Genomic DNA, 14,371 nt, shown 5'->3' with positions numbered 1-14,371 from the left:
CTATGGCAATGAGATGATATACGATGGAATGAATGTAAAACTAAAGTTCTCTCATGTAAACTATCATATAATTCACAATAAAACATTTTTAAAAAAGAAATCAAATGATGCATTGCATAAGGCAAATCTGTTGTAAAAAACTTCTTTAAAGTATGAAAGAGCAAATATGTCACTCTGAGGACCCAAGCCATGGCATGTTAAATCACCTCATATGCAAATGAGAGTTAGACAATTAAGAAAGACTAGAAGAGTCAGTGAATTTTAATTGTGGTGTTGCCAAAGAATACTGAAAAGTGCCACTGACTGCCAGAAGAACAAACAAATCTGTGTTGGAAGAAGTACAGCCAGAATGTTCTTCTGAAGCGAGGATGGTGAGACTTTGTCTCTGGTACTTTGGGCTTGCTGTCCGGAGGGACCAGTCCCTGGAGAATGACCTCATGCATGGTAAAGAGGAGGACCCTCCCCTCACCCCCCCAACAAGGACTGACACAGTGGCAGCAACCATGGGCTCCCACTAGTTGTGAGGCTGGTGCAGAAGCTGGTAGTATTCTGTTCTGTTGTGTATGGGGTTGCCAGGAGTCAGAACCCACTTGAAGGCACGTAACAGCACAATGCTTTTCTAACTCGATGGCGATGGCCTGTTTTCTGGGTTTTCTTCTTTTATCCACAATCTGTGATACACAGCAGGCTCAATAAATGTTTAAAGAGTGAATGAAGCCATTCCTAGTCGTATTTCAGGGCCAACTGATCTTTGGAAACCCATGACCATCAAAGGACTCAAGGTGATCCCATTCTTACAAAGTACAGCTGCTCCACAGCGTTTTCATCTTTAGGAAAGCCCGTGGCCAGGTCTTCCCTCCGTGGTTGGGGTGGGTCAGTTTGAACTGCCAACCTTTAGGGTAGTTGAATACAAGTGCTTGCTCCAGCAAGGGACCTTTAGGAACACTAGAGTACCTGGTAAAGAGAACATGATCTCTCTGCAAAGCTACTTTTTAAGAGTCTTAACTCTTAGGTTCCTTGTCTTCATCTGGTCACTGCCTCCTTCCCCAACAGATTTATGTGAACCACAGCAGGTGGTTTTCACCAGAAGATGTGCATACTGTCGACCTGTTCCAAGTCATCGCGATTCTGTGGAGGGTTTCTGAGGTCATGAAGATTGCCTTCCGCCAAGCAGCTGGTGGACTCTAACTGCTGAACTTCTGGTTAGCAGTCCAATGCATAATCCACTAAATAGAGCTCCTACTTTAAGATGGTTGTTGGTGGTGCTGTTATCAGTTCCGACCTATATACGCGACCCTATATAAGGTGGCTGCTGAGTTTGAACCGCCGACCTTGTAATTCCAACCGACCTTGTGGTCCTGTAGTTATCCTACAGCGCCAGTGAGGAGCAAAGATTTGGAAGAGAAGACCCATGATAAAGTGGGGCAGAATTCTGGGCAAAAGCTATCAACTTCAAGAAGCAGTTCTTCACGTTGGTCTTCTCCCTAAGAGATACACCGATAGTGAATAAAGTGGGAGTTTTCTACCTCATTTTAGGGCTACACCATCAGGCGTCCTCTTACCTGACTGCTAACGTTGAGTGAGGTAGGCTCCTTGGGAGTTACATCTCAACTCTCACCAGTGACCCATCAGACTCCAAGGATTGAACCGTTTCAGCGCCATCTGCCTGCCTCAGTGCAAAGAAGTGCCCAGTCCTATTCCAGATAGCAGGGTGCCTCTTCCACAAGCGCCAAGAGAATACAGCAGTGCTTTTCAACTTACCAGAGAAGCTGCCAAGCTGATCATGTCCAGTAACGCGAATGAAGCAAATGACATGCACAGGCAAGCGGCCTTCCTAAGAACCAGGCTAGGAAAAGCTCAGGCCCTGAGAAATCAAGTTTAGAGGATGAGCTTCCTTCAGGAGGACTCCCCTAAACTAATTATCATTAACAGAAACCAAAGCCCCAACCCCATGTTATAGAACTGCTCTTGGGGTTTTCTTCACAGCCTGTCTTCCGTGATGCCGCTGGGTGGGTTCAAGTCAACCTTCAGGTTTTAGTAATTGATTACAAACCGTGTGCCACCCAGGGATCCTAATCACATAAACCAACCTCCAGAAATAGAAACGTGCATCTCAGCACATGATGATACAACCCGAGCGGGAACGCCTCACGGCTGCCTTCCAACTCAATTAACTTATCCCACGGCACCAGGGTTGCAGGGGTTACGAACTCACCTTCACATTGCACCACTGAGACTAAATACCAATCGGTTCTATGGATTTGCTTACGTTATTTTCTTGGAGCAACTTTCTTCATCTTCAAAATGACTAACAGTTATTTACCACTTAACTGTCCAAATGTGAACTAGACAAGGTTGAGTTCCTACCTCTGCAGCCGGTATAGAGAATTGGATGCTCAGTACACGCGAGGTCCCCGAGCCCCAACTTCAGAGAAAATGTGCTTTTTCCTCTCAACACTTCTTTCAAAGGTCTTCAAACAGAAATTTAACTGCTTATGCTTCAAACAATAGACTTTTGAGTCCCTAGATGAAACAGCTAGAATCAGAATCTAAACAGGTCAAGAGGCGTTAAATCAAAACAGATTTCTTTGAGGTGAAACAGCTTGAGGACCGGAAACACTGGATGTCCTTCCGGGGATGATGATTACAGAACACAGGGCGCCTACTGAGGTGCTTGTTGTTGGTAGATGCCAATCAGTTCTGACCCATAACAACCTTGTATAGGGTTTCCAAAGAGCAATTGGTGAGCTTCAACTGCCAACCTTGCAGTGCAATTTGACTTCGCAGTCCAGCGCGTTAGCCCACAGTGCCGCACCAAGACTCCACTGATGGGGCAGGGAGTGTTAAAAAAAACCAACTCTCCTGCTCATAGGCACCCCCACAGTATGACATCGAATAGCGAACGCTTCTGGAAACCAGCCTGGGTTTTCTTTCAGGTCTCTCTCTCTTTTCCAATTTTTCATGGAACCAGGACCCCAGAAATCTCAAACGGAACAAATCACTTTTGGACCAGTTACCAGATCTCCCCCAGCCCCAGTAGAAGTGAATCAGACAAACAATGGGACTTTTTAAAAATTATTTAATTTAGTAGTTTTCTTGGAAAAAAGCAATAAGGCAAAAAAACCAAAAATATATATAGTTTTGTTTTTTTTCCATGTGACTTTATTCCACCTGAAGGACTCACACTTCTTCCATTAGCAGAATCTGATTAGGGATCAAGCCAGAATGTAGTGCAGATGGTAGAGGAAGAAAAGCGGGAGGCCAGGAAGTTCAACTGAGCCGGGCAAATTCCCGCTCTGGGAGAAACGCCTGCTCAGCTCAGCTCACGGTGCCCCGGCACCCCCGTTCCTTGTGTGGGGAGTAGGATTCTTTGGAGGAAGTTTCCCCAGCACCTGCTCCTCTCTCGGGGCTTCTCACAGCTAGAGAGGGAGGGATGGTGAGGACGTGAGAGAACGAATGTCCCTAGTAGCAATCTAACTTCCCTGGGGGCATGGCTTCCTCTGGAATGATATTTCCCCATAGGGCCCACACCGGCTGAGGCTCAGCAGTTAAGGAACAGAAAGAGAAACCACTAACAAAATACACACAAGGAAGGCACCTCAATTTGTGATCCTCAACCAAGGGTGGGGGACGCAGGGGTCCGAGTTTTCAAAAAGACAATGGAAACAGATACAGGACCAGAAAGACAACAGAGGAACCAGGGCCCCACAACGGCAACCTGCCTGCCACCTGGAAGGTTCTCTAGGGCTTTCTCCTGTGGGCTGTGATGGGGGTAGAGGCAGCGTTCAACTGCAAACGACTCTGGTGACCTGCTAGCCGTGCTCTTCCTAACAAAGGAATCGAGAGAGCCAGGACAGCAGTGTGGATTTCATGTTCAACAGTCGGCTAATTCGGAAAGCCAAGTTTAGACAGAGGTGGACATTTCATGTTACAAACCACAGACAACATCCCTGCTGAGTAACGGCCAGCCATGACCCTGCTCAGCTTTCAATCTGCCCCTGAAAGCAGGCAGGCAGGCAGAGGAGCTCCAATCCACACCCACGTGTGTCCAATGCGGAGTCCCAGGGAGACAAGCCATATCAAAAACCAAGATTCTTAATGGGAGGAAGGAAAATCAAACAAAAAAATTAGATTTTTCTCTACATATATATAATATACAGATATTTAACACATTATTCCAGAGGTGGCTCCAGTCCTTGGGGCTTAAGAGATGGAGAAAACTCTCATTCCAGATTAACGCCGTCTCTCCGCTTCTGAAGTGGATCAGAATGGGAACAAGACAAGGTTTTGCTCCACATGGGGGCACAACTGGTTATCTGGCCAGAAACAGAAGAGAAGCTAGGAAGGCAAAGAAGGACGGGACTGAGGAGGACCCAGGAAAGCGAAAGTGCCCGGCAGTCTTCATCCGTCCTGCCTTGTGTTCTCAGAAGTTCTCCACCTGAGGAAGTCCGCAAAACCCCTTTGTGAGGGAAACGCAACCTATGTGGCCTCTGGCTGCTGCTGAGGAAGATGGAGAACAGCAGAAGGGTGTTTTACGCAAGTGAAAACAGAAACTTCCAAGAACGTGACTCTGAATCTTCCGTTCCCGCAGAAAAAAGCCTTCTCCCAGACAGTCCAATATGGCAGACACCCCATTTATGAACACATTTCATAACACCAGATGCCTCCATGAGTAAGTCTGTGTTTCTTTTTAAAGGAGCTTCTCACATCAGCTCTCTCTCTGAACAGCACCACAATGCCCCAGAATCATCACCTTATGTTGATTTTGGCTGAAAAGGATACTACAAGGAGGGGTGGTGACATCATCTTAATTGGGGGCGGAGGGAGAAGGAAAAGCCAAGAATCCTTGACTTTGTAGATGTAAAAACACTAAGGGTCATCACTAAACCTCTCCCTTACACACACCAGTATCTAGTACGTTGATTTCAGTTTCAATCAGCTAAGGCAACCAGCCAATCACCACCACTGGCATCTGCTTCTGGTGACTGATTTGGGAATAGAATGATTGGTTAAGACAGACAAACTTGAGGAAAGCACTCGGTAAGAAAGTTCCAACTGCCGGCTTTCCCGCACATCCTCTGTCCTCTTCTCCTTTGGATCCACCTTCAAACTGCTACTGCCACCTCAGAAAATGTCCGGGCATGTGTTCCAGTCCTGTTTTTCTTTACACTCCCAGTATCCTCCCCCATAAATATGGGTCAACTCCTTGGTAACAGGATCTTTCTTCCGTTCAAACCACAGCGCCTTGTAGGGATCGTAGGATGTGCCTGAAAAGAGAAAGGAAAGACAATCAGAATTAGGGTTGAAAACACACTAGCATTTTCCAGGGATCAGGAAACCGAGTGGAAGGCAGATCCATTACCATCCTCTGTGGCTTTCATAGCTTCGGCTTCTCTCTTCTTTCTGGAAAGTCTTTGTTTTTCCTCCAAGCGCTGTTTCTCAGCATTTGCTTCATCCCAGCGCCCATTTTCCATCAGTCTCTGGTCAGGCCGTAACCTGCTGTCTGTGGGGGCTGTGCCACCCTCCCAGGCATTGAGAGTCAGAGCAAGCTCTGAGAAGTAGTACATGTTTTCCGCATTCTTCCTAAGGGTGAGAAAGAGAATGGGAATGCTGGGTCCCAGGTCCCAGTCCAAGAGCAATAACTCAGTACACTGCCAAAGATTTCCTCTCTAAGGAAAAATGCAAAGAATCGAGGTCCACTATCAAGTGGAGGGATGTACCCTAGCTTGTCCCCCAAAATCCCGTCCCTCCACTGGATGTGGCACACTCAGCCGAAGTAGCTATCTACACTCTTAGGAAAAATGCCCCATTCTACCAAACTCAAGTTCTTTGTCCCTGTTTTCTTCCCCTTTCACCTCTTTCTGACATAATCATGGCTGTTCCTTCAGAATGGATGGTATTAGATGGTAACAGGAGACAGCCAATCTCTGACGTAAACTGTTACCTTACGTAACATGTAAGTCCCATGTGTTGTCTCAGGGACCTCTATACTGCTGCTGGGCCTTTGAGGTAAACTGTTAACAGACACCTTTCTCCTCGAACAACTTTCTCAAGAGTTTTGTTCCAAACTGTAGAAAAATAACCTTCGGAATGAGTACATTCCTAAGGGCCTTGATTATTGTTAAGTGCCATCGAGTCAATTAGGACTCATAGCGACCCTGTATAGGGTTTCCAAGGAGTGGCTTGTGGTTTGAACCACCAACCTTGTGGTTAATAGCCCAGTGCTTATCCTACAGCGCCATACCAGGACTCCTACGGGCCTTTAGAAAATACCAATTCATTTCCTGGTGGTGGTGGTTGTTTGCGACCCATAGCGACCCTGTATAGGGCTTCCAAGGAGCAGCTGAGGAGCTTGAACCGCCGACCTTACAGTTCAAACGGCTTTGCAGTCTGGCGCGTTAACCCACAGCACCACACCAGGACTCCCATTTCTTGGTAGGTGTGGTTTAATGAATCTGAACTTTCTTAATAAAAGGCATGCTAACATGAACCCAGTCCAGTGAAAACTGTCTGGTCAGCTCTCCAGTGCTCACTCTGCATAAGCAAGTAGAAGGGCAAGCCAACCTGCACTGCAGACACCCCTGCCCGCACACTGGTACTCACGGTAAAGGGTTCCTTTTCCACAGCATGATCTTGCTCTCCTCTGCTTCGTGGCCTCTCTGACGAGTGTCACTCCCATTCTCCCCAATGACTGGTTGTACTTTGAAACAATCCATTTTCTCGTCCCACGTTCCGAGAAGTGCAAAGTGAACTTTTCCTGATGCATCTGTCACTTCCCCTGTCACCTACAAGGATGGAGAGCAGGCTCTGAAGTGCAGCACTCATGGTGGGGAGCTGATCCCACTATTCCAGAAGCCAAGGTCCTAGGGCAAATACAGGCTAGAGACTGTTAGGACAGACCACGGGCCATCCAAATTGTTGGGCTGTAATTTGTTACACTGCCTGAAAGAACTTCGCTGTGAGTTGGAGCTTTCATTATCATCTTGTTCAACAGAAACTTTCACTGCAATAATATATGTTATTACTCAGATCGTCATTTTTATCTCTCTCTGGGTATCACAGATTGATCTTCCCAGCTAGTGTTCACTCCCCTACAGAAATGCACAATTCCACCGCAGTAGAACACAAATGCCCTTCAAATTCTTCAGGGTTCTTTTCCTGTTTTCTTTCTATTGGTCCTTTCTCCGAAGTGTCCATTTTCTGTCTCTTATGGCTCTAACTTTTAATTCCTCACTTGTCATCTTCACCAAAGATATAAGGGTTTGGTTTAATGACGCAAGTACTACAGTTCCCTTTCTTGAAGACTTTGTCTCCTTCACCTCTACTTTTTGAATCACTGTTTCGGATATCTATCTATCTCTATCTCTATCTATCTATCTACAGCCCCAAAGGAATAGCTTCTGAAGAGACACACATTAAATGAAAAGAAATTATAAAATTTCAACTCCAACTTTCTTTACCTTTCTTGCTACATCCCGAGAGAAATAGCTATAAGGAACAAACTTCAGATTGCATTTGTCTCCTGTCTTGTGATTCACAATATCAATTTCACCAGACTGCAAATAATGAAAAGAATTATTTTATTAAGACTGAATGGCATGACCATACCAAACCCCCATGCCTCATAGTTTTCTTACTTCTCTCTCTTCCATTCCAGTGCTACTTTGCCTTAAGAGTCAGGTCTCAGTCTACCTTGGAGATGTGGAATCCCTTTGTAACTTTGGTATTCCAGATTGGGATCAAGATCAAATGACCTTTTTGGTTTTGGTTTTAATTGCTATATAATTATGGTGTGACCTCTAGCTAGGGATTCACACCAGTTTGACTCCTGCTAAGAATTTGTATCTCTACCCCACAAATAATCAGAATCTTTAAGAATGACACCTGGGGATCTTGTTAAAATGTTAGTCCGATTCAGTAAATCTGGGGTGGGAAAGCCAGTTCTCAGTGAGGGGCTGAACAAAAACGAAATGGTTCGAAGCCCTGCCTTTCAGCACTGACACTGAAATCCACATAATAATTTACCCTGGAAACTACTCCCCTGCTGTAGTAAGTACTTCATGAACCCTGTAATTAAACCCAAGTTCTCTCTCTACTCACAATGTCAACATTCCACACAGTGACCCTTTCTACATTTTATTCATGTCCCCTGATCATTCAAATCCCAACCCATTTTGTAAGATTCAACACAATTTCCATTTTCCCTGTGAAAACTGGCAACCGATATTATCTTAGGACATCTCCTCTACTAGTCCGGCAGTAAGTGGTTGATGAATAATGAAAGGATGAAGAGTGGGGACCAGGTTTATTATTTTCTGATATCCTTCACAATGCCCAACATAGTCTTAGAATCACTGAACAGAAGTTCCAACTGGATCCTTGATAAGCAGTAAGGGCGTGACTACATTACAGATAGTGGGGAGTGAAAAAGGGAGGAGGAGGGATACTGCCTCCGAGAAACTGCCTAGGTAAAACTCAACACTGTAACAACTTTCTGGGGCCCAGGTGACATACAGGCAAGCCCCCAAGTTACCAATGTCTGACTTAGGCACAACTCATACTTGCCCTTTAATATTATGTAAATTTATCCTCACTTTGAACAAATGTAACAAACCCCTACACTCAACAAATTCTTCATCACTATCATTTTCACTTGTTGCATGTAGAACTTTAAAATCGTAACAAAAGGGCCAAGCTTTCTTTCTTTTTTTTTGACTTTAGAGTCAGGCTAAACAAGGATCTGTATGCACCTGGTCCAACTTACCTATACATTCTTAGAAACACAGAGAGGGAGGGATCTTGTTGGTACCCCAGATACTGTCTGTACTGCAAAGCTGTCCCTAAGGACGTCTTTGTGAACCTCAGAAGCACTGTGGGCACTCTTACTCACCTGATCTATCCACAACTTCCCAACAATGATGTTGTGCACTGTCGTGGTAACTTTTTTCCAAGTGTAGTGGTGCCCAGTTGCATGGAAAATACAGTGAATGGTACCTGGAAGCAGAGAGGCACAGAAATTGAGCCAAATATGAGAAAAATACAGCACCATGGTAGCTAGAAATCCCCAAGGATTGATTTACTTCTATTGATATTTCTTAGTTAACAGAAGAACACAAAAAGGATTAATAAGCTTCTCAAATGTTGCAGCTACTGAGAAATGTTTTTCACTTGCTCTTTTAATCTATGTATAAAATAGAGCAAAGTGATGTTAAACCTTGATATGTGACACAGATTAACTAGGAATCTGTATTCTGCAAAAGGAGAAATACAAGCAAGTGAAAACTCCAATATCTTCACCAACTGCAAAATTTACAGGAGTGGATCAAATCCGCCAAAACACAAAAATAAAATGACACTGTGAAAGGGGCATGAACTGTTAGTCAGGAATGACTAGCAGTGACTAGCTCTGCGACCTTAAGTAAGCCACTTAGGGACTGCCCTTAGCAGTAAAACCAGAACAGCATGTAGAGCAGATTGTGGAGACAGACATTCCTAATTGGGCTGTGAGCCGCAAGGTCAGCAGTTCGAAACTACCAGCTGTTCCGCGGGAGAAAGATGAGGCGTTCTGCTTCCATAAAAATTTACAGCCTCGGATACCCTGTACAGGGTCGCTATGAGTCGGAACTGACTCCACGGCACACAACAACAACAACAACAACAACTACTCTTTAGATGTGTGACCTTGGTGTGTTTTTTACTTTTCCTGGCCTGAGCTTTATCCTGTAAACTTGGGGTAATATTGTCTCATTGTACAGAGTAGATAAGAAAAAGGACTGTTTGTATGCAGTGTAACACTACGCTCCCTTTTAACCACTAAGAAAAAAACACTCTAACTGTGATGTGGGCATGTCTTTCTTGCATAAAATACGAAGTAGGTGGAGCAGCTGTGAAGGTACAGACCTCAGCAACATGACGTTAATGAAGATGGAGCAACTCCGGTAAGAGCATCTGGCATGCTCCAGGCACAGTATTACGTTCTCCTCATGCATGATCTCATCTCATCCCCCAGCCATCTTCCAAATGCCTGCTCTATCTCAATTCCCTGACTCGACTGCTCATCACTTCCTCCACCACCCTAACGGTTGAAGTCACCATCAGGTCTCGCTTAAACCTCTGTAACCATCTTCTCGTTTCCCAGATTACATGTTTGTTCCTACAAAATGGTCCTAGTCAAAATGATCTCTGAAAAACACATGTGTTAGCAGACTAACTCAAACCCTCCATTACACTTAGAATAAAGCCCAACTCCTTACCAGGGCGCACAAGAGCCTACTAGGTCTGTCCTCTACCTACCCCTCTGCAACCATCCACCACTTAGCTCCTTGCTCACTCTGAATCAGCTGCTATGTCCTTCTACCATGGATGGAAGTGTGTCAGGATGCCCATCTGTGGATGGAGCTAATCTAGTGCGATGTCATCAGTCAGCTGAGGTCATGCCAGTGTAAGGTAGGTACTAAGCCTTACTATTCCGAGTCTTATAAGGAGCAGGAGAGAGAAGCGCAGCACACAGGGGGCAGAATGACACCACCTGAGTCTCACACCAAGGAACTGAAGAATGGCAGAACTACAGAAGCTGAGAGCGACATGGATGTTTTCCTAGAGCCGACACCACACTGAATTCAGGCTTCTCGTCTCCTGAACAGAACACTGTCTCTCTTTCCTTGCGAGCCACCACCTGTGGTCTTTCTGTTACGGCAGCAGTAGGAAACCAGCACTCCTCTTTACGGGTTTTCAGGCCTCCAGCTCTTTATCTTTGCAGTTCCCTCTGCCTGGAATACATCCCACAATCGGCTTTTGGTTATTTAGGGTTCTGTTCTAATGGGGCCTTCTTGGAGAGAGGATTTTATTTGACCACCGTATCCATCAGACCACACACCCCCCTTCAGTGCCCTTATTTCCACTAACTCTGTTTTCTTCATAGACTTAGCACTGTCTAAAATGCAATTGTTAATCTACTTCTTTACTTTTTGTTTCCCCAAAAGAATACAAGCTAAAGGAAATCTGTACTGGGTTGAATGTTGCTGTTAAGTGCTGTTGCGTCAATTTCAACTCATAGCAACCCTGTACAGGGTTTTCTGAGAGCAGCTGCTGGGTTTGATCCGCCGACCTTATCCTATCACACACACCACATGAGGCGTCCACAGGAGTTGCACAGTGTCCCCCAAAATTCATGTCCACCTAGAACCTCTATGACATTACTTTGAGAGAGGTTCTCTGCAGATTTAATTAGTTAAGGTGAGGTCATAGCGGACTAGGGTGGGCCCTAAACCCAGTAGCTGGTGTTCTTACATGAGGGTCCCGTGAGGACACAGAGTGACACAAACAGGGAGAAGGCTATGTGACACCGCAGGCAGAGACTGAAGTGATATTATACAAGGCAAGAAATGCCAAGGATTACCAAGCGGCACCAGGAATGGGGGTGGGTGTGTGGGGGTGAGGGGGTGAGGGAGGCCATGGCCCAACCTGTCCCTCAGAGCCTCCAGAAGAAACCAACCCTGCAGGTGCCTTGATTTTGCACTTCTGGTCTCCCTACCTGTGAGAGCATACATTTCTGTTATCTTAAGCCACCTAGTTTGTAGGAAAACCACTACCAGGTTACAGCTGGTTTGGTTCCCACTGGACCCATCATACTTAGAATCATTTCTGGCTGCACAGGAGTGCTCAGGACCTGTGGCTATCTCAGCTGCAGGTATGTAATCAGTATCCTCTGTATTCGTTTCCTCTGGCTGCCGTAACAAATCACTTAAAGGGCTTAAAACAATACAGATTCTTTTCTTACAGTTCGGGGGGGTCAAGTCTAAAAGCAGGGTGTCAGCAGGGCTGTGTTCTTTCTGAAGGTTTAGAGGAGAATCTGTTTTCTTGCCTTTTTCACCTTCCAGGGGGTCACCTGCATTCCTTGGCTGGAGGAATGTGAAGAAGAAACCCTCAAGAGCTGTGGCTACGAAAGACTCGAAACAGGACCAGAAAGCCACGAGACAGCAGTTATTGCTGCCAGCTCTCTCGCTGGTCTCTTCACTCTCAACGTTTGCACTGTTTCTTTCACTGTCTACAGGCCGTCGTTCACACCTCAGCATACACACGGCCCAATGAGTCTGCCCCAGAGAACAGAACAGCAAGAATTGCCATGATACTTTTTGAGTAAGCTCCTCTCCCGTAAGGCCTGGAACACTTTGAATTAGGGTAATTCTTCCCAGTCAGATCTTTTGATCTTGACACACAATTAACTTGCATTCCAATGTTGTTGTTGTTAACTGCTGTTGAGTCGGTTCTGACTCAGAGACCCAGTGTGGGGTTTCTGAAAAGCAACTGGTAGGTGTGAAATGCCAACCTTACAGTTAGCAGTCCAGTGCCAATCCTACAGCACCACACCAGGACTCATGCATTCCAGTAAGATCTTTACAACACAGGTTTTGTCTTACTTGGAAATTAACCATTACCTAAACTAACCCTAGCTCATCCAGAAGAGGAAGAGAGAGGGCAGGAATGAGTAAAGAAAGCCCACCTTCCAATCACAAGAGTCCAATAATAGAGAGAAGCCGACTGCTGGGGTCACTGAGGAAACACCACCAGTTCAGTGAAGCCGGACAGAATGCAGACCCTCTGTTCTACAACAGAGCTTAAAGATGCCATACAGATAGCTAGGAGGACAGAGAGCTCACAAGTGGATGGGCCCTCAACATCTCTGCCTTCCCCAAAGCGCCAGCCAGGGAAGTTCAGTGTCGCATCTGACCTCTAGGATCCTGACCCCTAAAGCACCTCATCATGTCAGGATTAAATGCCTGATGGCTGCAGCACCAATACTTACAAAGAAGGTGATCTTACCAAGGGGCATGATGGAGAGGTATTTGCCTCGAAACTTGCTGGTGATTTTGATTTCCTGACGCAAAGTCCAGCCGTGTTTGGACTCAGCGTGGTGTGCAGCGGCGGGCGGATGGTGACTCACCTGGAGGAAACCAGAGGTTCAAATTCAGAAGGGAAAGGATGATGTTATCTACCACGCACTGACAAACACCTAAAAGTCACATCTGATGTGTTCACACCACACCCATGAGCACGGGGATCCAGCACCCACGGAAAAGAAGGCTGGTTGGGACAACAGAAAGAAGTTCTAATGGAACATCCAGGAGGATCCACTGAAAAGTCACCCTTCTCTTCCAAAGGGAGAGCTGTTGGCATCTCCAGGCCCCTTTACCTGCTCACAAAGGGATCGATATCCATTCTCCTCCAATCGGTCCAGCTCGAAGGTCTCCCCGAGGAGCGGGTTGAATGGCTTGCTGGTGCGGAAGACAGTGGTGGAGTAGGAGGACACGGTGAAAGCTGCAACATAACAGAGCTGTTCTAGAGAGTTCTCACATTTGGCCGCTCGGTCTAACAGCTCATGGTATTCCAAGTCCTCAGTAAGGCGCTGAAGCATGGACAAGGGCTCATTAAAGTTCACCTGTCAGAAAAAGAACAGACATGAACACTGCGTGCACACCTAGAAAAGACAGGCTGATTTTTTTTTTTTACAAGGAGAGAAACAGATACTAAGCTGGCAAGACAGTCAATCAAACCACTGAGAAGAACCGATGCCTTTACTCAGTAGAGCAAATTCAAGACTTACTTGCAAACAGCCGAGCCTTCCCTGTCGACTGTTCATGTCAGATGAACAGTGGGACCACCAGGTCACAGACCCCCACCATAGCTCCTGAGTGCCTCATTCGTTCCCGAGAGCCCGCAACCCTGGCCCACAGTAGACCATCCTTAATGTGTGGTGAATGAATGACTAAAGGAACACGGACTTTAACATAAGGAGACCCAGAAAGGAAGTTTGGTGTTTCAAGTTCTTAGGGGCAGAAAGGAGAGAGCAGCAGATGATGAATGCAGGTGTGAAGAGAAGGCATTCGAGCCTCGACTCCTACACTAGGTGAGGGTGAAGTCTGAGTCCAGTTGAGATCAGGCTACGATTCTGATTTGATGTGGGGCTCGGAGTGCTCAGGAAACAGGGTAGAGGAGGCTGGAGAGCTTCCACCTATCCAGCTTTAGAGTCAACTTAGGGGATGAGGCAAGTGGGTATTCATTCATCTCACAAACATTTATCCAGTCTTCCTGTGAACCCAGACCTATTCTACTCACGGGATATAGAGACGTGAACAAAAGAGACCACACTGCCTGTAAAAACTTAGTGCTAAATGTTGTTGTTGTTAAGTGCCGTCGAGTCGGTTCCGACCCATAGTGACCCTGTATAGGGTTTCCAAGGAGCACCTGGTGTGTTTGAACCACCACCATTCCAGTTCAAACCGCCAACCTTGCAGTCCTGCACAATAAAACATTTAAGAACTCAAAAATAAATCCATCCACCTATGGACAGTTGATCTTTTGACAAAAGGCT

General features: G+C 45.9%; 1 protein-coding gene across 1 annotated transcript in view; it reads right to left on the bottom strand.

Moving 5' to 3' along the window:
- Nucleotides 1-5,011: 5,011 nt before the first annotated feature.
- OSBP (oxysterol binding protein) overlaps nucleotides 5,012-14,371 on the bottom strand; it is a 33,688-nt gene continuing 24,328 nt past the window's right edge. The window contains exons 9-15 of the mRNA XM_006876479.1: nucleotides 13,193-13,438; nucleotides 12,823-12,943; nucleotides 8,891-8,994; nucleotides 7,461-7,556; nucleotides 6,604-6,785; nucleotides 5,363-5,583; nucleotides 5,012-5,267 (exon numbers count right to left, since the gene is read on the bottom strand). Of these exons, the coding sequence (XP_006876541.1) occupies nucleotides 5,125-5,267; nucleotides 5,363-5,583; nucleotides 6,604-6,785; nucleotides 7,461-7,556; nucleotides 8,891-8,994; nucleotides 12,823-12,943; nucleotides 13,193-13,438 (1,113 nt within the window). The 3' untranslated portion in view covers nucleotides 5,012-5,124. The remainder of the gene's footprint in view (nucleotides 5,268-5,362; nucleotides 5,584-6,603; nucleotides 6,786-7,460; nucleotides 7,557-8,890; nucleotides 8,995-12,822; nucleotides 12,944-13,192; nucleotides 13,439-14,371) is intronic.

The sequence above is a fragment of the Chrysochloris asiatica genome, unplaced genomic scaffold (genome assembly GCF_000296735.1).
Source record: "Chrysochloris asiatica unplaced genomic scaffold, ChrAsi1.0 scaffold00381, whole genome shotgun sequence".
Lineage (NCBI taxonomy): Eukaryota > Metazoa > Chordata > Mammalia > Afrosoricida > Chrysochloridae > Chrysochloris > Chrysochloris asiatica.
The sequence above is the reverse complement of the archived record's forward strand: the minus strand, read 5'-3'. Positions and strand labels throughout refer to the sequence as shown.